Source organism: Pseudorasbora parva, chromosome 22 (assembly GCF_024679245.1).
Source record: "Pseudorasbora parva isolate DD20220531a chromosome 22, ASM2467924v1, whole genome shotgun sequence".
Lineage (NCBI taxonomy): Eukaryota > Metazoa > Chordata > Actinopteri > Cypriniformes > Gobionidae > Pseudorasbora > Pseudorasbora parva.
The window spans coordinates 37,644,754-37,667,834 of NC_090193.1; the positions used below are offsets into that span (position 1 = coordinate 37,644,754).

Genomic DNA, 23,081 nt, shown 5'->3' on the forward strand with positions numbered 1-23,081 from the left:
CAAAATGTATAACACCGTTCACCGTTTAGAGGTTTTTGGACATTTTAATCCACAAAAATCTTACATATTGTGCCTGTAAATAGCCTAGTGAAAAACTAGTTACAACACAATATATAATTTTCCTTATACGATCATATAAAGTTTAGCCAAAAAGGTGATGCTGACTAAATGTTATTTCCATTGATCTGTATTCTGCTGACATCTTCAGGTTACAGTGGGACTTTCGTGTGCTTAAAAGACTATAGTGTGATATTTGGAAAACCTCACATTAACGTTATTTTGACCAAAGGGGTGATGCAAATGAACTTTGAAATGTCCACCTCCTTTTGTTGACCAATGGTTCGCGTTCCTCTGCGTTTAGGCACATGTTGGGCACTTTCCTCACGGTCCCTCAGTGCACGCGCGTCCTTCGCCCTGGTAGTACTACCTACACTACAGGAAATGTATTACGATGAACTTTGCTACCATAAGAAGCCTGCGCGGAGTTCACCACAGCTTTCGAACAATTCAAAAACAGACATTACACTTTATCCAACGCCGCAACATGTCCCTTTCCAAACTCCCCGTCACTCTGCTGGGAACCATGGCGTTTGGTGGACGCGCGGACGCGCACATGAGCGCACAGCTCGTGCAGGTGTTCTTGGAGCGCGGGCACGATGAGTTGGACACTGCATACATGTACAATGATGGACAGGCGGAGACCATCATAGGAGACATGCAACTTCCTAAAACAGGTACAAAACTCCCTCAACAGCGTGCAGTGATCATCAGCGCTGATGTGAGTTCACTGTGGTGGCAAGATCACATGACACTGCACGTGACATGTGTATTTGCAAACTCAGAGTTTTTTTTGTTGTTTTTTCAACCAAATATGTTGTACATAAATGTGTGTGTGTATAAATGTATATAATAAAAATATTAAAACACTGTGCATGGTAAACAGCTGTTTAGTTCATATTGCTTTTAAATTTGTACCTTTAGATAATGTTTTCAAATGATGAGAACAATTTTACATTGTTCCAAAACTGGCACTTAAATTTTTTTTTTAAAATAAGAATATAATAACGAGCAGTGATAATCAAATCAAATAAAAATGCAATATTTGTATGATCATCACATGGAAAAGATCAGCTTCTAGGAAATTAAGCTTTTATTTGTAAATTATATTTAAGCTCAAGTAAAAAAAAAATGTTAGGACAAATATTTAATATTCTCATTTTTTATATTATATTTTATTTTTTATATTATATTATAAATAAATATTTATGTATTTATTTATTATTGTTGTTGTTTTTTACAAAAAGCACTTTTTCCTTATGGATCGAATACTTGGATGACCAAAAACAATGTATTATTATTATTATTTTAATTATTAAATATTGAATAATAATAATGTAATTGTTTCATATTTATAATTCTTTATTAATTATAATTTTATTTATTTCATGTATTGTTATCATTGTTGTTTATTTTAATGAATAATTTTTCTTTATAATTGATGTAATTGTTTTAATTTATTGTTATTATATTTTATCTGTATTATTTTAATAATAATTTTTTCTTTATCATTAATGACATTTTTTTATGTATTATACTTTATCTGTATTATTATTATTATTATTTTAATTCAGAGACTTATTAAAGCATGCATGTCAAAATTAGGGCAAAAATAAGGTCCTTAAAATAATAATAATATATAATCATATTTTCACTCATGCCTGTGATAATTATTCCTATAATCACATTGACATCTAAAAGGGGAGTATATATATTTTTTAATCATGTTTAACGTGTGTTTATCAGTCCGGATCGCGACTAAAGCAAACCCCTGGGATGGAAAAACCCTCAAACCAGAAAGTGTGCGGAGTCAGCTGGAGACGTCCCTGAAGCGGCTGCGCACAGAGTGTGTGGACATCTTTTACCTGCACGCGCCGGACCACCAGAACCCTGTTCAACACACACTACAGGCCTGCGATCAGCTCCACAAACAGGTCAGGACACACACACAGAGGCTTTGACATCAGCACTGAAGAGCTGTAGACTTTACCCGTCAGACGTGTTCTGTGATGAATGTCTGACAATCAGGAGAATTATTGATAGTTTATGGCTATCTGACCTCGATTTGTTGTTTTTAGAAAACTCAACATCACATAAGCACAGACCTTACTTCACTAAACTGTTTGATGATGTTTAGGGCAAATTCAAGGAGCTGGGTTTATCAAACTATGCATCATGGGAAGTGGCGGAAATCTGCAGCATCTGCAAACACAATAACTGGGTGATTCCCACTGTATATCAAGTAAGTGGATATATAGATGGATGGATTTATGTCTATATAAGGACTAGTATAAAATGAATTTAAGATCTTAAATGAACTATTATTATTGAGTATTGCTTAATTAAGAATGAATGGGCGAGTTTTGACCAGTGACGTTTTCTTCTGAAGGGCATGTATAACGCAACCACACGACAAGTGGAGACTGAGCTACTGCCATGCTTAAGATACTTCGGCATCCGCTTCTACGCTTACAATCCCCTGGCAGGTAATGCGTTTCATCCATCCATCCACTCATCTATATATCCATCTGCTATCTATCTATTCCTTCATCCATCCATCTACCTATCTGTCCACCCGTCCATCCATCTTCTATCTATTCATCCACCCATCCATCTTCTATCCATCCATCATCCACCCATCATCTATCTATTCATCATCCATTTATCTATCCATCTTCTAACTATTCATCCAGCCACACTGCAAAAAATGCTCTTCTTTCTTAGTATTTTTTTTCCGTTTCCTGTCCCAATATCAAAAAAATTATTAAATCAAGATGTATTTACTAGAGAAGTAAAATCACATCATTTATCTTGTTTTCTTGAAAATAAGAATCAAAATGAAGTGAGTTTTTGCTTAAAAAAAGCAAAATGATCTGCCAATGGGGTAATAATCTTGTTTCTGATCATGAAATTAAATCAAATTTTTCTGAAACCGTGTTTCTTGTTTCCGTCCCAAACAGAAACAAAATTATTGTTCTTCCCCATTGACAGATCATTTAGCTTGTTTTAAGCAAAAACTCCCAAAAAACAAGAAAAATTATGTCATTTTACTTATCTAGTAAATCAATCTTAAGAATTTTTAGATATTTGGACTGGAAACAAGAAAAAAATACTAAAAAAGAAGAGCATTTTTTGCAGTGCATCCATCTTTATTAACCCACAAATTTTATTTATATCACTATGCTCTAAAATTACATTTATTATGTAATGTACATAACATTTTTGGAATGAGATATGAGATCAACTCTAGTCTTGTTTACTCATTTCTTAGTGGTTTTTGCACTTTTTGCATAATTTGAACATCTGTTTGATTGGAAAATATGCTAAATACAAAATATACTGACCGCAAGTAAAATCAAGATAATTATCACTTGACCTGTGCATTTTCTTCACAGGTAGCATGTCTTTTATTTCATCTCCAGCACTTTTGCCTCTGCTTCTCCCTCAGGTGGGCTCCTCACGGGGAAATATCACTACGAAGATAAAGACGGCGCTCAGCCCGCGGGTCGATTCTTTGGGAACAATTGGGCTACTGCTTACAGGGACAGGTGCATTAACATCATAATTCACTGAGTATGACACTCACATCAGTGATTCATTTGTTCAATCCTGTGTGAGCTCAATCTCTAGATCCAGTTAGTTGGGCATAAAGATTTTACTATTATAAAATGTGTTCAATGTTACGTATGTGTGGCATGATGTGGATTTCAGATACTGGAAGGAGAGTAACTTCCAAGGCATAGATGGCATTCAGAAGGCTCTGGAAAGCGCATACGGCTCCGAAAAACCCACCCTTACGTCAGCTGCCATTCGATGGATGTATCATCACTCTCAGCTGAAGGTGGGACACATCATGAAACCATATAATGCTCATTTTGATACTTTATAAGCCTGTAATCTGACATAATGCAGTATTTTGTTTTAGATTGTGCCCTTTGCCTAAATTACAAGAGTTGCAATATTCAGAGCAGTAACATCATACATGTCAGTCATTTGACCAGGAACGTGACCGGAGCAAATGTAAACTCGACTTTTTTAAGGGTTAGTTCACCCAAAAATGAAATTTATGTCATTAACTCCTCACCCTAATGTCGCCCCACACCCGTAAGACCTCCGTTCATCTTCAGGACACAGTTTAAGATATTTTATATTTAGTCCGAGAGCGTATGCAAGTGTATGCACACTATACTGTCCATGTCCAGAAAGGGAATAAAAACATCATCACAGTAGTCCATATGAGACATCAGTGGGTTAATTAGAGTCTCTTGAAGCATCCAAAATACATTTGGGTCCAAAAATAACAAAAACTACAACTTTATTCAGCATTGTCTTCTCTTCCAGGTTTGTTTCAAACCTCAAATAAAGATTCAAACGGTTATGAATCAGCGGATTCATTCATGATTCGGATCGCATGTCAAACTGCCAAAATCACGTGAGATTGGCGATCCGAATCATTGATCGATTCCGTTAATAACCGTTTGAATCTTTATTTCCCTTTCTGGACATGGACAGTAGAGTGTGCATAGACTTGCATACGCTCTCGAACTAAATATAAAATATCTTAAACTGTGTGAGAAGATGAACGGAGGTCTTATGGGTGTGGAACGACATTAGGGTAAGGAGTTAATGACATCAATTTCATTTTTGGGTGAGCTAACCCTTTAAGTTTACTCAACTCGCAGTGGAATTCGAATGAGATATTTGATGTGTTTCCAGGGGGATCAGGGTGACGGGGTCATTATCGGGATGTCCACGATGGAGCAGCTGTGTGAGAACCTGACGGCAGCAGCAGAAGGTCCACTCAAACAGGAAGTCGTGGACGCTTTCAAACACGCCTGGGATTTAGTGTCCCACGAGTGTCCCAACTACTTCCGCTAATCATGACGATTAGAGAGAAAAAAAATGATATGATGAAGCCTGATTTAAAAGAACTAATACAGAAAAGATCGCTTTATTTTTCTATGGTCGAGTGACAGTGATAAATTGAGTTGGACCAGCCTTCAGCTTCCTAATAAACACAATGATAAAATCAAACTGAGCTCAATAACACTTAATGTATTACATTTTCCCCACGTTTATATGAGAATGCAATAAAGTGAATGCTATGGTGGCATCTTGATGCAATGTTTTCTTCTTGCCAAAAAATTGCTATAATAACTTATATTTAACAGTAAGAATAACACAGATCATGTTTGCCTCAGTCTCTCTGTTCAGTACAGTCATACAGAACACCTTATGTGTGTATTTTTAAACATTGCAGATGGTGACTGAACACTCAAAAACATTTTACGGGTTTATGTTGGATCAACACAAACAAATGTTCATGGCAAAAAAGTCCATTTCCTGAGTCCATGTTTTATTCGCTCCCTTCTCCTTCCTCAGAGTCTTCCTCTTTCCTGGTCTCATCGTCGTCACCGTCCGTTAGCTTCTCGAAATCCCCGGATTCAGAATTCCACATGCACTTAATCGACAATTTGAATTCCGCCATCTCGATTCCAAAGAGTTTCTGATTTAAAAGGACAAAAATAAATAGTTTTAGAATAATGTTATTAAGAATTCAACCTTGAACCCAGTTAGTTTATGACATATGGAAGCTTGTTTTCACCGCGGAAAATAAAAGAGGTAGTTGCGACTTTTTAAATCTCACAATTCAAACTTTTTTCCTTTCATTTACTTCACGATTACCCTTTGGATTTTTTTTTTCATGACACAAACAAGCTTCCATAATAACGTGAATGTTTTTTTTTTTTCATAATACATTTTAATCCAAATGAAGAGATGTGATGTTTGCGAATAAACAAGACATCAAGTAATACATTTAAAAATTGACAAGTTTTCATTAAGTCTTTTTGTCCTGTTTTCTAGAGGTTAAATAGTCTCAGCCGCAGACGTCACACCTACGGACTGTTGTCTGAACGCCTGATGCACGTGACATGCTTAGCTCGAACACTTCAGGAGTTTTGACGTCGTCATCGGATAGGTTGAATTCTACTGGATGTCCGCGAGACGAGCGTGTTGCGTTCTTTAGCGGTCCGCCACCGCGACGCCAACCTCCCTTGTGGAAGACGAATACCGTACTATCTACAACTGTGACTGAGCGCTTGCCAGGATCAACTAAACGCTGGATTTTCAAAAGTTCTCGGCTCCAGTGTTGCAGTAAACTTGCATTCTTGAATTAATAATTTATCAATGCAGGACGCCGGACTGTTATTGCAGGGACATTGACTACATTGTCACACCCCTAAACTTGTGAACAAAAACGGTGATTGGTTGCGTTACATGTCAGTCAAACGACCTCTTGGGCCTTGACCAACGAAAGCTGCGAGAGTCCAGACCTTCTCCCGTCAGTCTGAAGGTCTGATCTTTGTGAGGCTAGAGGTTGTAAAACATGGTTTTAGTTGTGCTTCTGCCCTGTGTGACTGTGCAGATGAAATGACAAATTAAATGTATCTGTTAAATAAAACACCTCACCTGATGAGTAATAAAAACGCTGTATCACTTTTGCAAAATTTTAAATCTCTGAGTTCTTAAACCAAGCCGTTCTTGTTTTATCCCGAGCTCGTTCTCATTCTCTTTTCTCTAGCAGACTCTCCTCTGTTCGGTGTTTCTCCGGAGGTTGGAGATTTAGCAGCTCCATGTCAACCTTTCTCACTCGTTATGACAACTAGCCTCTGCCACACACACACACACACACACACACACACACACACACACACACACACACAACTAACCTCTGCCAATCACACACTAGAAACGTGTCAAAGCAGGAGCAACTTAACTATTTACAGATATGATATGACGAGACATGGATGGGAGAGTGACGTATGTACGCAATTCCCTGTGAAACCCCTTATAACAACACTTAGACACAACAACACTATTATAGTCTTACCATAGAGAATCAGGGTAAGACAAAACACATTTTGGAATAAGGATTGATGATGTATTGAAATTTGATTAATTCTGAACAACAACAACAAAAAAGTGTTTAGTGTACCTTTAAGTATAGGATGTTTGCAGTGTATTAGTGATACAAACTTACCAGAACTCGAGCCTGTTCGGGTGTGAGTGTGTCTCCGTCTTTACACACTTCAAAATCCTTTATCAGTGTCACCACCCCTGCAGATGGATTCATATTATAAAATAGTGCACACTATTTTTTCCCAATGCAATTTCAAGCCTTTACCCTCCACTGAAAATAGACCAGTTCAGAGAGAATGGTATTGTCTGTCTATTCTGTGGGAAATGAGTATTGGAAGCGTACTGATATAAGTATTTCAGATATTTCTCTAGCAAAAAATCTATATTTTTGACAACACAGCATTGCACTTAGTTTATTATTTCAGATTCCTTTTTAAAAGACTACAATTGAAAAATGTATATATTACATTTAAAATAAATTCAGCCCGCCAAAGGGGCTCGTAGGACTGACATCTGAAATACACTGCATTTGGCAGGCATTAATGTCAAGCCCTGTATATACACTAGGGGTGTAACAGAACACAAAACTGACGGTTCGGTGCAGCAGTTTTACAAAATAGCTTTTTATTTTTTGTTACTAAACAGTGGCTTACAGAAAAAAATGGTGTCTGTCCTTAAATAAATTCAACTATAACAATGTTTCTTAAAGATAATGCTGTAAACTTTATAGGGAGCCTTTACTTGCACATTACTGTAATATTAAAGGTTAACAACAGAGCCCAAACTATTAGCCTAAAATCAGTTGCTATTTATTTTTAGATATAATAATCTACACTCAAATAACACATTGTATGCAAACATGTAAACTTCACATTAGGCAGTTTTTGCAGAACTTCTAAATCTAATGATACAATAGTTTTACTCCAATTTGTTGTTGAAGTATGATCATTTAAACACAGTGTCTATTATTGTCAGACAGATTTATTTAAACATCCATTAATCAAGACGACACTACCAGGTTAAATACAATATAATGAATATATCGGCTAATATAGCGCATATATTTAGTGAAAGAGTTTCTCTAGTGAAATAACGGCTGTGGACACTGAATGACTTCTGAGGTAAATGTGATTCTACGTGACATTGTTTACAAGTCGCTAGCCATCTTTCCATCAATGAAACACTGATTGACCGATTACACGACATATGATACATTTCAGTAAGTAGTAATGTATCCTCATCATACCTTCAGATATTAATACATGTTTATTCTTTGACTAGGAAGAAGACTAAAGAGCGTCAAAAGAGCATTTATGGTTTGAATTTCTACAGAATACTCAATATGTGTGTAAAACAAGCTGACTGTTAACTGTTAAAGACTGCATTCGGTACACATGCTCCGTACCGGAGGGGTTTGGTATGAATACGTGTCTCGTTACACCCCTAATATAAACACATGAGTCCTGATGTTAATGAATGGCTCACCTTTCTTCAGAGCGGTGGGGAGGCCCAGCTGTCTGAGCTGAGGCTCCATGGAGTGTGGGAACTGCTCCAGCGGACCCTCATCCAGAGTCACGGCCATGGTCGCTACGGTTCCCGCTCGAGCGTAATCCAGCTCTTTAAAGTTACTGAAATATCTGTGTGCAAGAAAAACACATTTGTTATTAAAAGAATACAACATTAGATTTTATTAGGATTCATTGATAAAGTCTGAAATAAAAATGATTATTATGAAAGGATGATGGTAGATTTTGGATGGACGGACACCATTAAAGGGATAGTTCACCCAGAAATTAAAATGTTATGTTTATCTGCTGACCCCCAGTGCGTCCAACATGTAGGTGTGTTTATTCTTCAGTAGAACACAAATGAAGATTTTTAACTCAACCGTTGCGGTGTGCCAGTCATATAATGGTGTGAATGGGTAACAATTCTATGAGAGCAAAAAAAACATGCTTAGACAACATGCACAAAGAGCCCTGCTGCTCCTGACGACACATTGATGTCTTAAGATACTGTCATTACTTCCGTTTGATAAGGTCAAACTGGCGCAATCATAAGATATATATATTATGTAGATGCCTCGTTCGGCCAATCTGCACAGGCACTAATGAGGAATCTATGGCTACGTCTACACTAATCCGGATAAATTTAAAAACGGAGTTTTCGTCTAAAAACGCTCAGCGTCCACACTATCATTTTCAATCATTTTCCAAAAAATGTTCATCTACACTGCATGTGCAAATCCAAGACGCTTCGACTTCGGCGTCATTTCGAGTACAAGATCTCTCTCCTTACCCACCAGTGCATCCATGGTGATGCTCCCTCCTATCTTAAGGAACTCCTCACCACACAAACAGCCACTCGTAACCTCCGCTCTGTTTCACTGTATCGCCTTAAAACTCCCACAGCCAATCTCCGTACTATGGGGGATCGGGCCTTCTGCTCTGCAGCCCCCAGTCTGTGGAATGCTCTCCCTGACCACCTGCGGACTCCACAGACTATAGATACTTTTAAGCGTGGTCTTAAAACCCACCTTTTTAGCAGAGCTTTTAATTGACTTGCTACTTCTTTATTTTATTTTTCAGTTTTATTTATTTTATTTTATTAATTTACTTATTTATTTATTGTTGTTGATTGTTTTTTAATTCTGTAGCACTTTGAGATTTTGTTTAATATAAAGTGCATTATAAATAAAATTAATTATTATTATTATTATTTCCGCTACTTGTTTATTTACTCTTTGAAATTTTGCGGCAATGTCGAGAAAGGGCACTGAGTTTTTAAAATGGGCCGACAGTGAGGTGGAGTTGTTGCTGCGAGTAATACATGAATATAAAGTGTGAATTGGTCATATGACTGCATCACATGGCTAAAAATGCGTCATCGTATTAAAAAGCCTCCGTTTTCACAGTCCACACTACGACGCGAAGACGACGTTTTCAAATTTATCCGCTCTGGAGAGCGTTTTCAAAACGATACGTTTTCATTGACTTAAAACGCTGTCTCAGTGTGGACGGAAGGCCAAAACGAAGAGAAAAATATACGTTTTCAAATGAAAACGTATTAGTGTGGACATGGCCTATATATATATATCTATGATCACGCCAGTTTGACCTCATCAGACGGAAGTAATGACGGAGGGGAACACTAGATGAGATTCGTCGGGATATGAGGTAAAAAAAAGTTCTTGTGTTTCTCACAGAAACAGATCGGTTCGTGTCTTAAGACATCAATGTGTCGTCACGAGCAGCAGTGTTTTTGTGCATGTTGTCTAAGCATGTCTTTTTGTTTTCCTCTCATAGAATTGTTACCCAATCACACCATTATATGACTGGCACACAGCAACGGTTGAGTTAAAAATCCTCATTTGTGTTCGACTGAAGAAACAAACACACCTACATGTTGGACGCACTGGAGGTAAGCAGATAAAAATCAAATTTTTATTTTTGGGTGAACTATCCCTTTAATGTCAGTATATCAGTCCATCATTTTAAATTCATGCACAAGTCTCTTGATTTATGACAAAATTTAAGATCATTTAAGATTATTAACTGGTGTCTGTCGTTCATTACTTACTCTTGCACCTCCTCTTTGGTTTTGTTAGTGAACAAAACCCCGACTTCACCTCTGAGAAACCTGCTCAGCTGTAAAGCAACCCAGAACATTCAATCAGTTAAATATATTAGCCAGTGTAGTTCATAAAATCTGTATAAACACTCATCATGTAGATATTAAATCATTGCTGACATGCACCGACATACTTTATGCAGGTTATCTTTGTATTCGTCAGTCGGGCCTTTACCCAGCGCAATCATCATGACTTTGTTCTTACCGAAGAAGAAGCTGAAACGCAAAACCCACATTCAACCTTAATCTCTCTAAAATAAAGCATAAAGCAGTAAATTAGCAGCAGCATAAAGTGCGTGTGTGTGTGTGTGTGTGTGTGTGTGTGTGTGTGCCAAGTCTACCTCACTTTGTGAGGGTGAAATATCCACACAAACAGTGAAATATGACAACCAACTAGTGAGGACATTTTACTGGTCCTCCTTACTAGTTAAAAAGGCTTAGAAATCAGAAAAAAAACATGTTTTTATTACAATCTAGTGCGTGTGTGCGAATGTGTGTGAGTGAGTGAAATGTATGTATGTGAGTGTGTGTAAGAAAGCGTGTGATGTGTGTATGAAAGAGTAAGACTGCATGTGTATTTGAGAGAGTGTGTTTGTGTGAGAGTGAGAGAATAAATGTGTGTATGTGCGAGTGTGGTTGCGTATAATGTGTGTGTTACGTCCAAGGACGTATTGATATTTGTTTCTTCCACAATGAGTGTTATTGGATTATTTGTTCTTCTCTCTCTCTCTTTCTGTCTTTCTCCCTTCCTGTGTTTTCTTGCCTGATAGGTGTGTGTGTGTGTGTGTGTGTATGTGTGTGTGTGTGTGTGTGTGAGTGAGTGAGTGAGTGAGTGAGTGAGTGAATAAATGTGTGTATGTGCGAGTGTGGTTGCGTATGACGTGTGTGATGAGCGTGTTTGTGAGAGAGTATGTGAGTGTGTGACTGACTGTGTGTGTCTGTATAATGGAAGCCTCGCTAACACATTGAAACAAACAAGTGTGTGTGATTGTGTGCGTTATTGTGTGTATGTAAGCATGTCTCTATGTTAGTGTGTGTATGCTAGTGTGTGTGTGTGTGTGTGTAATGGAAGCCTCACTAACACAATGATACAAATGAGTGTGTGTGTGTACCGGCTGTGTTTCCAGGCCGTCCTGATGTCTTTCAGTTTGTTGTTTCTCATGTTCTCTATTGAGAACACAAACACGTATTTGTAAATGTCTGCACATTTCCGCAGCTGATAAAGAAGAAATGGAAAAATTACTTTAATCAATGTGTCTCTTTCCCCTGAATATGAAGCATCTCAAGAACATGACAGATCACATGATCACATGGTTTAGTTCATATCAGCTCCAATGCCCATGGTATTACCATAGTACATGCTTGTAGGGTTAGTAGCATCACCAAACGAGCAATGAAAAGTCAAACTAACCTCTTCAATCAAGTTTTGTTTGGACTCCAACCCCTTCTTGGTTGTTTTGGTTAAAGAAACTGTTCAAATATATCCATTATTAGCAAAGGAATCATTAACACATTCTAACACACCCAGCTGCTTCAATAATAACCTCAATAAATGACAGTAAAATTATTACAGTTTAATCATATGATGTTTATGAGCAAAAAATAACAACCATGATTATATTTTAGCACCGTAACAATTATAATGTAAATACGTTTCTCTTTTTAACCACCCCACTAACTCAAGCTCGAGTGATTTGAATGTATGGCGTGTAAGTCTAATAAAAGTAAGTGATAAAACAAACTAAAACATTAAATGATTACCTTTCTTGTCTCTCTTGGATTTCGGCATGGCTCTCACGTTGTTTTTTTCTTCGCTGATGATCTCCGAGCGCTTGACGAACAGTGAGGAATCACAGCGCCGCCTATTGGTGCTCGCGGGTACACTCATGAATATTAATGAGATCCTTTCCTGTTTAACCAGCAGGAGGCGCAGCACAACTGTGATATTTTTGGAAGACGGGCACTGTACTATACAGAGTACATTATTTCTTTTTTCTAATGATAACGTTAGGGAAATCGCTCGTGAGTCTATCAGACTGTGTAAACTAACACTATGTGTTTTATGTGTATGTGTTAAGAAACTGTGTTTTTTTTAAAAAACTTTAAAGTTTACAGTATGCAAGTTTAGGTAACACGTGCCGTAGTTACTGTGTAATTATTTATTTAAGTACTAAGTAAAAATAACAAACTACATGTATTATTTACTATAGGGTTAGGGTAGGTTTAGGGTTTCGTTTCGAATTAGTTGCATGCAATTATGCATAATTTACTGTATGGTAAGTACATGTAATATATGTGACACTGTAAAATAAAGTGTTTCCCAATTTTACAACATTAGAAAACACCAATGAACATACCTTACTGGACACAAAAGATAGGCTAAGTAAAACTATAGTAACTATAAACAGTATAGTAATCAATAAACAGTCTGTGTGCTAAAGTAATGGCACTTAATAATACTTAAATATCATTTTGAGTATTTTTATTCAAGTAGCCTACTGTACTTTTTCGGGCAAGATATCCTCATTAAGTTCATTTAATGAAATATACATTTTTATTTTCACTTAAGCACAATTTAAACATCTAAAATGCTGGGACTGTACCCATACTTTACAGTTTTTCTCCATCGCTTTGGCACATTTTCCAAAACATTCTCTAAACTATAAGTTCAGTTATCACAAAATCTAGTTATTGTGTCAGGAAATTTGCCAATGCTACCAAAATAAAGTGTTTTTTTCATCATGTGAGCCAAACTGGTCCAAATGTTTAGATGTTACATACAAATTTCATGTTTTTTAACTCTTTTTGTTGACTAACTGCTTTCTGTTCTATACAATAATGTCCGCTTTGTTTCAATAATGTCCTCTTGAGGTTCACACTGAGCTTTTTACTGTAAATCAGCATTTGTATTTATACAGTACACTTATTGTTTAAAGAAATGTGCAACATGTAAGTTCAAAATTAACAATGTTTGTTCATTTTTACACACTTTATTATGTTTATCTCTAACAGATACAAAAATAAATGTACCATAAATATAAATGAGTAAGTAGCCTACAAATATGATGTACACTGTAAAAAAAGTTCTGGCAACCACAGCTGCCGCTTTTTTACCGTAAATTTTAAGGGGATTTTTTTAGTGTAGCTGCTGCTGTTCAGGGTTGTAACGTTCCTCCATGTTCAAAAATGCTGGTGATTGCAAACTCCACGCACACACGCACACACACATACATACATATATACAAAAATGCTGGTGATTACAAACTCCACGCACACACGCACACACACATACATACATATATACAAAAATGCTGGTGATTGCAAACTCCACGCACACACGCACACACACATACATACATATATACAAAAATGCTGGTGATTGCAAACTCCACGCACACACGCACACACACATACATACATATATACAAAAATGCTGGTGATTGCAAATTCCACACACACACACACACACACACACACACACACACACACACACACACACACACACACACACACACACAAACACACACACACACACACACACACACACACACACACACACACACACACACACACACACACACACACACACACACACACACACACACACACACACACACATTTATTTATATTTATATTACACACATACATATTTTGATCACTGAATGGATCATGTGAAGAGTTTGACAGTTTCACTGAGAATGAACTCATCGTTTTGATCAGCAGGTGCTTTTGGTCTTTGTGCAAATTGTAGATAATTTTAGTTACTCTTTTGTACACATGTGCCGAAACAAATGCAATTTGCTTTAATACAGAATAAATTATAATCTGGTGTGAACAATAAACTAATTGTTCAGAGATCTGAACTTATTGTTTTGAGGAAAAAAAAGTCTCATTCCAGAATTGAGCCAAAGTGAAACTGTAACTGAAAAATAACTTACGTGTATTTTTCACATCGTGATCACATCAAAAGCAGCTGCTGTTAAACGGCATTAAAGAACCAGATCTGAGGCTGATTATTTCAACATACGTCATGAAGACACCTTTCCCCAGACGCCTAAAACTCATTAGGATCTGCCTGTTTTTGTTATAGACTTATATAAGAAAAGATGGATTCACGTGTGCACTTAACACTTGGATGAAAGGATTTGTAGCAGACATGACTGCCTTCCCAAAATCTTTGCTTCCACATGGTTGGACTGTGCTCAAAACAGTTGCAAAAATTGCAGATGATCCTCAGAAATCCCTGGGTGTGTTTTTTGCACATGTGCTTCTAAACGTCCTTCAAGCCAGGGCAGGTTTAAGGTGTAGATGCTTGTGTAATGTCTGAGTCTATTCATCAATCAATCATTTGGTGAAATGAAAGCGCTCGAGCTCTGTGTTGCCACAACATGCAAAAGTGAAAATTAATCAACCCAACGCCTTCTTCAGTGCTTTAACTTTAACTTATGAATGTACTGGATGGGCTTGCTCATTTAATGTCATTAATAATGATAGAGATATGAACTTTTCAACTCTGACTAATGAGTCTGAATGAATCACACATTTACATTCAGTCAACTGATTATGTTGATGCAATTAACAAGACATGAAATGTTTATATATGAGACCCTGGAGCACAAAACCAATCGTAAGTCACAGATAGATAGATAGATAGATAGATAGATAGATAGATAGATAGATAGATAGATAGATAGATAGATAGATAGATAGATAGATAGATAGATAGATAGATAGATAGATAGATAGATAGATAGATAGATAGATAGATAGATAGATAGATAGATAGATAGATAGATAGATAGATAGATAGATAGATAGATAGATAGATAGATAGATAGATAGATAGATAGATAGATAGATAGATAGATAGATAGATAGATAGATAGATAGATAGATAGATAGATAGATAGATAGATAGATAGATAGATAGATAGATAGATAGATAGATAGATAGATAGATAGATAGATAGATAGATAGATAGATAGATAGATAGATAGATAGATAGATAGATAGATAGATAGATAGATAGATAGATAGATAGATAGATAGATAGATAGATAGATAGATAGATAGATAGATAGATAGATAGATAGATAGATAGATAGATAGATAGATAGATAGATAGATAGATAGATAGATAGATAGATAGATAGATAGATAGATAGATAGATAGATAGATAGATAGATAGATAGATAGATAGATAGATAGATAGATAGATAGATAGATAGATAGATAGATAGATAGATAGATAGATAGATAGATAGATAGATAGATAGATAGATAGATAGATAGATAGATAGATAGATAGATAGATAGATAGATAGATAGATAGATAGATAGATAGATAGATAGATAGATAGATAGATAGATAGATAGATAGATAGATAGATAGATAGATAGATAGATAGATAGATAGATAGATAGATAGATAGATAGATAGATAGATAGATAGATAGATAGATAGATAGATAGATAGATAGATAGATAGATAGATAGATAGATAGATAGATAGATAGATAGATAGATAGATAGATAGATAGATAGATAGATAGATAGATAGATAGATAGATAGATAGATAGATAGATAGATAGATAGATAGATAGATAGATAGATAGATAGATAGATAGATAGATAGATAGATAGATAGATAGATAGATAGATAGATAGATAGATAGATAGATAGATAGATAGATAGATAGATAGATAGATAGATAGATAGATAGATAGATAGATAGATAGATAGATAGATAGATAGATAGATAGATAGATAGATAGATAGATAGATAGATAGATAGATAGATAGATAGATAGATAGATAGATAGATAGATAGATAGATAGATAGATAGATAGATAGATAGATAGATAGATAGATAGATAGATAGATAGATAGATAGATAGATAGATAGATAGATAGATAGATAGATAGATAGATAGATAGATAGATAGATAGATAGATAGATAGATAGATAGATAGATAGATAGATAGATAGATAGATAGATAGATAGATAGATAGATAGATAGATAGATAGATAGATAGATAGATAGATAGATAGATAGATAGATAGATAGATAGATAGATAGATAGATAGATAGATAGATAGATAGATAGATAGATAGATAGAATAAAACATTTTATTAATAGAAATATTATTACCAATTAATACATAAATCAGACATCATTAAACATTTCCCTGGCTCCTCTTGTATGGTTGTTATTTGGCTTTGAAATCCCCGATCATAATAATCTACACTTTCAATATTAATCAGTAAATGTGCTGGAGTTTGTTGAGGGGGCGATATTGCCAAAGTCTGCACTCCTGCTCCTGTGTGCGCGCCTCCGCGTCCTGGGGCGGCGTGCGCGCGCGCGGCACCGGTGAGGGCGGAGAGTGCGCTGCGGATCTCCCTCTTTTAGGAGTCTATGAAACTCGATCCCGTCGCGCCGGCAGCGTCCGGTAGCTATAAAACACTCGCGCGCTCACGGAGTCACGCGGAAGAGTCTGTGCGAATTAATATCAGTGTGACTGGAGAGTTTGGAGTTCATTCTTGCGCGATTATCACTGAGATGAGTCGCGGATCTCCAGATGTCCCGGAGTTTCAGAAATGAGCGGTGTGCTCCGTTATTCCTCCCCGTTCCCATGGAGAACATGATGCGTCCTGGAAGGATAGACAGATAATGACTGCATTGCTCGAGTCTGCTCAATCGATGAGAAGTTGTTAACGCGCTGCACGGACACACCAGCTCCAGAGAGGATCTGAATTGAAGTAAAGCGCATTTATTGTTAATGAAAGCATGAGCTCGCTGTTGTTTGGAGAGGGTTTACTGGGCGGTGTGGTGAGCGGCGCGCCATCAGACGCGGTGCCCAGAGCGCTGCGCAACGACCTGGGATCCAACATCCATGTCCTCAAGACCCTCAACCTGAGGTTCCGTTGCTTCCTCGCCAAAGTCCATGAGCTGGAGAGAAGGAACAAACTTTTGGAGAGCCAGCTGAAGCAAGCCTCCAATCAGCCGAGGTACCCCGGCTTCTCCTTCACGCGTGACGCGGCGGTCCAGACCGACTCTCTGGAGTCCAGACTTCCAGGGAACATCTGGAGTTTTACGCATATTTTGAGACATGGGGAGCGCGTAAAGACTGTCCAGGGACCCGGAGTCACATGGACCCATCCGGACGGGGTCGGGGTCCAGATCGACACCATCACCCCAGAACTGAGAGCCTTGTATAACGTCCTGGCTAAAGTCAAACGGGAGAGGGATGAGTACAAGAGAAAGTGAGTACTGATGTTTGATCATTGTGTCTGTGGGAGTCGGACAGGCCTGACACGCGCCTGCTGGTGCGGGACTGATTCATTGCAGCAGAATTTCTTGGCAGGTGAACAGCATATATTTGAAGGGCCCAGTTTTGCAAGCAGAGTCCATTCAGGCCAAATGATAGCGGTGTGCCTTCATGGGAAATATCTCCACACAAAAACAAAAAAGAGAAAAAATATACAGTACCAGTCAAAAGTTTGGGAACGTTAAGATTTTTTTAGTCTCTTCTGCTCACCAAAGCTGTATTTATTTGATTAAAAAATACAGGAAGAACAGGAATATTGTGAGGTATTATTCAAAATAATAGTTTTTAATGTGAATATATAATAAAGTGTAATTTATTTCTGTGATCAAAGCTGAATTTATCATCATTACTCCAGTCTTCAATGTCACATGATCCTTCAAAAATCATGAGGATTTGCTGCAGAAAAAAATATACATTATTAATATCGGTGTTCAAAATAGTTCAACATTTTCTTTTGTGTGTGTGTGTGTGTGTGTAACACTATGATACACTACAATTCAAATGTTTCGGGTGCATTTTATATAACAATAATAACACTTTTATTCAGCAAGAAAAATTGATCAAAAGAGACATAAGTCATTACAAAAGATTGTATTTTAAAAAATGCTGTTCATTTTATCTTTCTATCCAGATCTAGAAACAAAAATATATCACGGTTCCCACAAATATATTAAGATTAAACTATAGAGTAATGATGATGAAAATTCAGCTTTGCATCTAAATACATTCCATCTTAATATATTTTAAAACAGAAAGCAGCTATTTTAATGTGTAATAATATTTCACAATATTACTGTTTTTACTGTATTTTTATTAAATAAATGCATCCTTGGTGAGAAGAAGAGACTTTTTTCAAAAACATATCAAAATATGAACGGTTCCAAACGTTGGTTACACTTTATTTTAATGTGTCACAGTGTAATCATACATTTAAGTACTGAGTAATATTAATGAGCATGTGCTTACTGTAGGGTTAGGGTAGGAGAAGGGTTTGCATGTAATTATGAATAATTATTCATTTCTATGGTATGTACATGTAACAAGACACTGTGCTACCCAACTTTTGACCGCTCCTGTATGCATTAAATAGCATTATTTGTAATTGTAAGATTGTAATGCGTGCTTTAAAGATGCATGATGTGATTATGATGATCTTGTGAAGAAGGCAGAGGAACACTTGGCCGCTCTGGTGAGCTTCAGCAGTTGTCTGTTTGTTTTTCCATCTGTTCGAGCAGCAGTGATTTCTATTATACCGTCACCTCTAAATATACCAGTTTTCTGGCAATGCTCAGCAACTAAAGTCCTGCAAATATTGCAGCTGTCTTCAGAAATATGATATGAGAACCTCTTTATCACAGGTGCCCAGTGATTTAGTTCATTGTTTCATTCATTCTATCATTGTGCAGACATTCGGTCTTAAAGGGATAGTTCACCCAACAATGATAATTCTGTCATCATTTAGGCCTACTCACGCTCATGTTGTTCCAAACCTGTATGAGTGTCTTTGTTCTGCTGAACACAAATGAAGAGCCCCCAACCCCCCCCCCCCCCCCCCCCCCCCCCACACACACACACACACACACACACACACACACACACACACACACTAAAGCCACTTTCACACTGCGATTCCGGCAAATATACGGATAATGCGACCCGGCATTTGTTCCCGGGCCGCTAGATTTGGTCCATTCACACTGCCAGCGAAATGCCGTAATATGTGCGCTTTCACACACAACCCGTAACGGTCCCAGGTCGAGTTGACACGTGATTGTGACGTATAATGCCGAGCGATCTCAGCTTCAGCGCGGATAGTAAGGAGCTCCGTGGTCTCGACTTGTGTCCAGTTTGCACACATTTCTGCTTGTTTAATTTTAGTTTCTTTTGTATACGAACACTCTCTGTGTTTAAAACACCGACGAGCTCTTCTGGCACTGCAGGGTTGTATTATTGAAAAAACAAGCTCTAGGAGTCGCATGATAACTACGTACACGTTGCGGCATTAGTTTCGGCTTTTGTTCACACAGCGCTCGTCCCGGGTCGAATCCCGCAAATGTTACTAGGTCCCCGACCTGGGTTCAATTCGGTAATCAATGCCGGGACGTGGTTGCTTTCACACAGAAGGCGACCCGGCAATGCTCCGGGAATATTGCGGGTCCGATGTGCAGTGTGAAAGGGGCTTTGGTTTTAATAGGCGGTGAATCTCTCAAAACATTTCAAAATTACATCTGACTGAAATGCATAAATGAAAAACTGCATGACAATAAGGCATATTTTTATGACCATTATTATATATTGCACTCTGATATCATTTTTAACAACATCTCATTACTGTAATACCATACCATTACTTTTGAAGTATGAAGTATTTATATATTATTACATAACTGAAAAAAATTATTGCAATAACTGAAAATGGATGCATTACAGTAATAAGTTTTTTTTTTTTTTTTTGCATTACAGTAATGAAAACTTAAGGGTAAAATGTGCTGAATATGCTCCTTTACATATATATATATATATTTTCCCTTTGCAAAATATCATTTCCTTTTTTTGTTCTAATGATTTTCTAGTATAATGAAACAGACATGATGACAGATTGCATGATTTCCAGCCTTGAATGGAGGTTGAATGGGTTTTATTAATGCATGATTTCTGAATGACTTGAAACAGTGTGACCTCAGAGGAGCCGCGTGAATGTGTGTGTGTGTGTGTGTGTGTGTGTGTCTGATCAAGCTGCCCTCTTTGCCCAGGCATGTGCTGACTCACTAGTAAATGCTGCTGCCTTACCCTTCAGAAAAGCCACAAACAATGAGCACAAAGTGAAGGCGAGCGAAGAGGAAGCGAGTGTGTGTGTGTTTGTGTGTGTGTGTGTGTGTGTGTGTGTGTGTGTGTGTGTGTGTGTGTGTGTGTGTGTGTGTGTGTGTGTGTGTGTGTGTGTGTGTGTGTGTCACGTCCTGGTCCTCCTGCGAGTTATTCAGAAGCCTCTTTAACACTGCTGGTGTTGTGGGCTGGTCTTTGTCTGCGATTGCCATCAGTTCTGACGTCATGACATCCACAGGAACTTCAAACGGGCCTCAGACAAGTTAGGATATGAAGAAGGATAATATCTTTGTTTAGTTATTTGGTTAGAGATTCTTTTGTATGTTCCACAGGAAGTTAAAGGCTCCTAATTTTGTTTTAAAGTTTCCTACAATAGATTTACATGCACCCAATGTCAAAAAAACACTTTAATTTTCTCATAATGTATATTGCAGCATCAGTTTTTTTCTCTGTCCGAAATGGTTCAATAAAAGTTCAGTCTCTCTAAAAAAAAAAAAATCTGTTGTGATTGGTCTACTCTGCTCTGATTGGTCAGATGGCCCAGTCTGTTGTGATTGGGTGATCATATAAGTATAAAACTTAGATGAAATCCAGCATAATTTCTGTACAATTATGGAAAGGAGTACAATTATGTTTTTAAGCAATAGTAATCGCCATACATTAAAAGTGACTAAATGTTTGTAGTTTACTGGGTCTAGTTACACACTAAATACGTACTAAAATCCAGATGCTCATTTGTCTGGCTATCACCAGACCAGGCTCAGGTTAAGGTTAAACATTGGTCTGTAGAGTCTGCTTTGTATTTTCTACAGCACAAGAGGCGTGATCAACGGGCATTATTCAAATGACTCTGTATGCAATTGGATAGTCCTTCAACCAATCGGAGCACAAGAGGTGTGATCAACGAGCTTCGATCCGTCACTTCTCTATCGATCATTCTGTTAAACCAGCAAATAGCGTGCCAGGTGGATACACTCTATAGAAGGCTGGGTTAAAAACATCTCAAGTTGGGTTGAAAATGGACAAACCCAGAAATTGGGTTGTTACAATGGGTCCATTCACTGGGTTCAAACAACCCAATTTATGGGTTTGTCCATTTTCAACCCAACTTGAGTTTTTTTTAACCCAGCATTTTTTAGACTGTAAGCTTGTCTGTGATTGGTTACCGCAAAAGTGTAACAGAAGCAGTAGAAATGAACGTACGTGTTTCCAGACGGAGTTGCCATCAGATCGGGCTGGCTTTACTCAGACGCTCATACAAACACACACTGATTGTAAATGCTCTCAGATTACAGCTAACCGCTTCATCTCTATGACAGCCAAACGAGTGTTAGTTAACAATGCTCAGAGAAGCGCTCACTTTATCAATCCCTTCCATTTGAATGACTAGAATAAAAATAATTGTTCCTCTAAGTGCAAAATGTATTGTCTACAAGCTAAACATGCTAACACATTAAATGATGACTGAATGATGATACCTTTGCTAACAGACGGCGATGCACGTGTGTTTTCTGACCTGCTGATCATAAGCGGTGTGTGTTTATTTCTGTGTCCATGTTAGCAGGTTTCAGCGTTCACATTGTGCATGTAAGCCCTCCTTACGTGTCTGTGGTTCTTCCTGCCTGAGATATCGACCCCCACGCTGCTCTTTACTGCTGACTGAAGTTCACTGCATGTGAATCGCTGGTGTATGTTACACCACACACACACACACACACACACACACACACACACACACACACACACACACACACACACACACACACACACACACACACACACACACACACACACACACACACACACACACACACACACACACACACACACACACACACACACACACACACACACACACACACACACACACAACATTCGCCCAGTGTTTGATAAGTGCAGATCCTACATGTTCATTTGCTCCAACAGGCTCCAACCAATTCATTATGTTTATTGTTTAAAGGTGCACTATGTAGTATTTCTATGTAGTATTTTTGCAGTAAAATATCCAAAAACCACTAGGCCAGTGTTATATATTTTGTTCAGTTGAGTACCTACAATATCCCAGATGTTTCCAACTATTTGTAAATTGTGAGAAAATTGCTATTTTAACTAAAGACAGGGACGTTTCAGCATAGCGGTTGAGGGAGTCGCCTGTCAATTGCGTCATATCTGCGTTACCCTCGGTTTCGGCTTTTATTTGGCAGAAGCGCTTTACTCTTAGCAGTGTGAACAAGTGAACGCACGGAGTAACGTCATAACATCATTTTAAACACACTTAAATGTATCTAATATGATAAACAGAGCTCCATTACCT

At 37.5% G+C, this 23,081-nt stretch overlaps 4 protein-coding genes across 9 annotated transcripts in view; 2 read left to right on the forward strand and 2 right to left on the reverse strand.

Annotated features, from left to right (window-relative positions):
* megf6b (multiple EGF-like-domains 6b) overlaps positions 1-445 on the reverse strand; it is a 161,057-nt gene extending 160,612 nt beyond the window's left edge. For 2 of the 3 annotated variants that reach the window (XM_067431034.1, XM_067431035.1), the window contains exon 1: positions 321-389. In XM_067431034.1, the coding sequence (XP_067287135.1) occupies positions 321-367 (47 nt within the window). In that variant the 5' untranslated portion in view covers positions 368-389. Of the gene's footprint in view, positions 1-273 lie in introns of all 3 variants that reach the window. The other variant, XM_067431036.1, reaches the window with a different exon arrangement.
* On the forward strand, positions 370-5,170 carry akr7a3 (aldo-keto reductase family 7, member A3 (aflatoxin aldehyde reductase)). The gene is made up of 7 exons (XM_067431037.1): positions 370-734; positions 1,804-1,991; positions 2,195-2,299; positions 2,447-2,543; positions 3,506-3,605; positions 3,769-3,898; positions 4,774-5,170. Exons 1-7 carry the CDS (start codon positions 452-454, stop codon positions 4,933-4,935), a joined length of 1,065 nt encoding a protein of 354 aa, XP_067287138.1. The 5' UTR covers positions 370-451; the 3' UTR covers positions 4,936-5,170.
* On the reverse strand, positions 4,979-12,457 carry mrto4 (MRT4 homolog, ribosome maturation factor). Its single transcript, XM_067431038.1, has 8 exons — positions 12,370-12,457; positions 12,020-12,078; positions 11,721-11,824; positions 10,743-10,824; positions 10,558-10,625; positions 8,464-8,615; positions 7,100-7,176; positions 4,979-5,563 (listed from the first exon to the last, which is right to left on the reverse strand). The coding sequence occupies exons 1-8, from the start codon at positions 12,395-12,397 to the stop codon at positions 5,414-5,416; spliced, it is 720 nt and encodes a 239-aa protein (XP_067287139.1). The 5' UTR covers positions 12,398-12,457; the 3' UTR covers positions 4,979-5,413.
* Positions 12,458-16,814: 4,357 nt separating this feature from the next.
* The window catches only part of iffo2b (intermediate filament family orphan 2b), a 50,259-nt gene continuing 43,992 nt past the window's right edge, over positions 16,815-23,081 (forward strand). For 3 of the 4 annotated variants that reach the window (XM_067431087.1, XM_067431088.1, XM_067431089.1), the window contains exon 1: positions 16,815-17,879. In XM_067431087.1, the coding sequence (XP_067287188.1) occupies positions 17,404-17,879 (476 nt within the window). In that variant the 5' untranslated portion in view covers positions 16,815-17,403. The remainder of the gene's footprint in view (positions 17,880-23,081) is intronic. The other variant, XM_067431090.1, reaches the window with a different exon arrangement.

Coding starts and splice junctions, on each gene's coding strand:
- akr7a3 (XM_067431037.1), top strand. CDS start 452: ATGAACTTTGCTACCATAAGAAGCCTGCGCGGAGTTCACCACAGCTTT. Junction 1,992..2,194: donor GCGATCAGCTCCACAAACAG/GTCAGGACACAC, acceptor GATGATGTTTAG/GGCAAATTCAAGGAGCTGGG. Junction 2,300..2,446: donor TGATTCCCACTGTATATCAA/GTAAGTGGATAT, acceptor TTTCTTCTGAAG/GGCATGTATAACGCAACCAC.
- mrto4 (XM_067431038.1), bottom strand. CDS start 12,397: ATGCCGAAATCCAAGAGAGACAAGAAAG. Junction 10,626..10,742: donor ACAAAGATAACCTGCATAAA/GTATGTCGGTGC, acceptor GTTGCTTTACAG/CTGAGCAGGTTTCTCAGAGG. Junction 8,616..10,557: donor ACCAAAGAGGAGGTGCAAGA/GTAAGTAATGAA, acceptor TCTTGCACACAG/ATATTTCAGTAACTTTAAAG.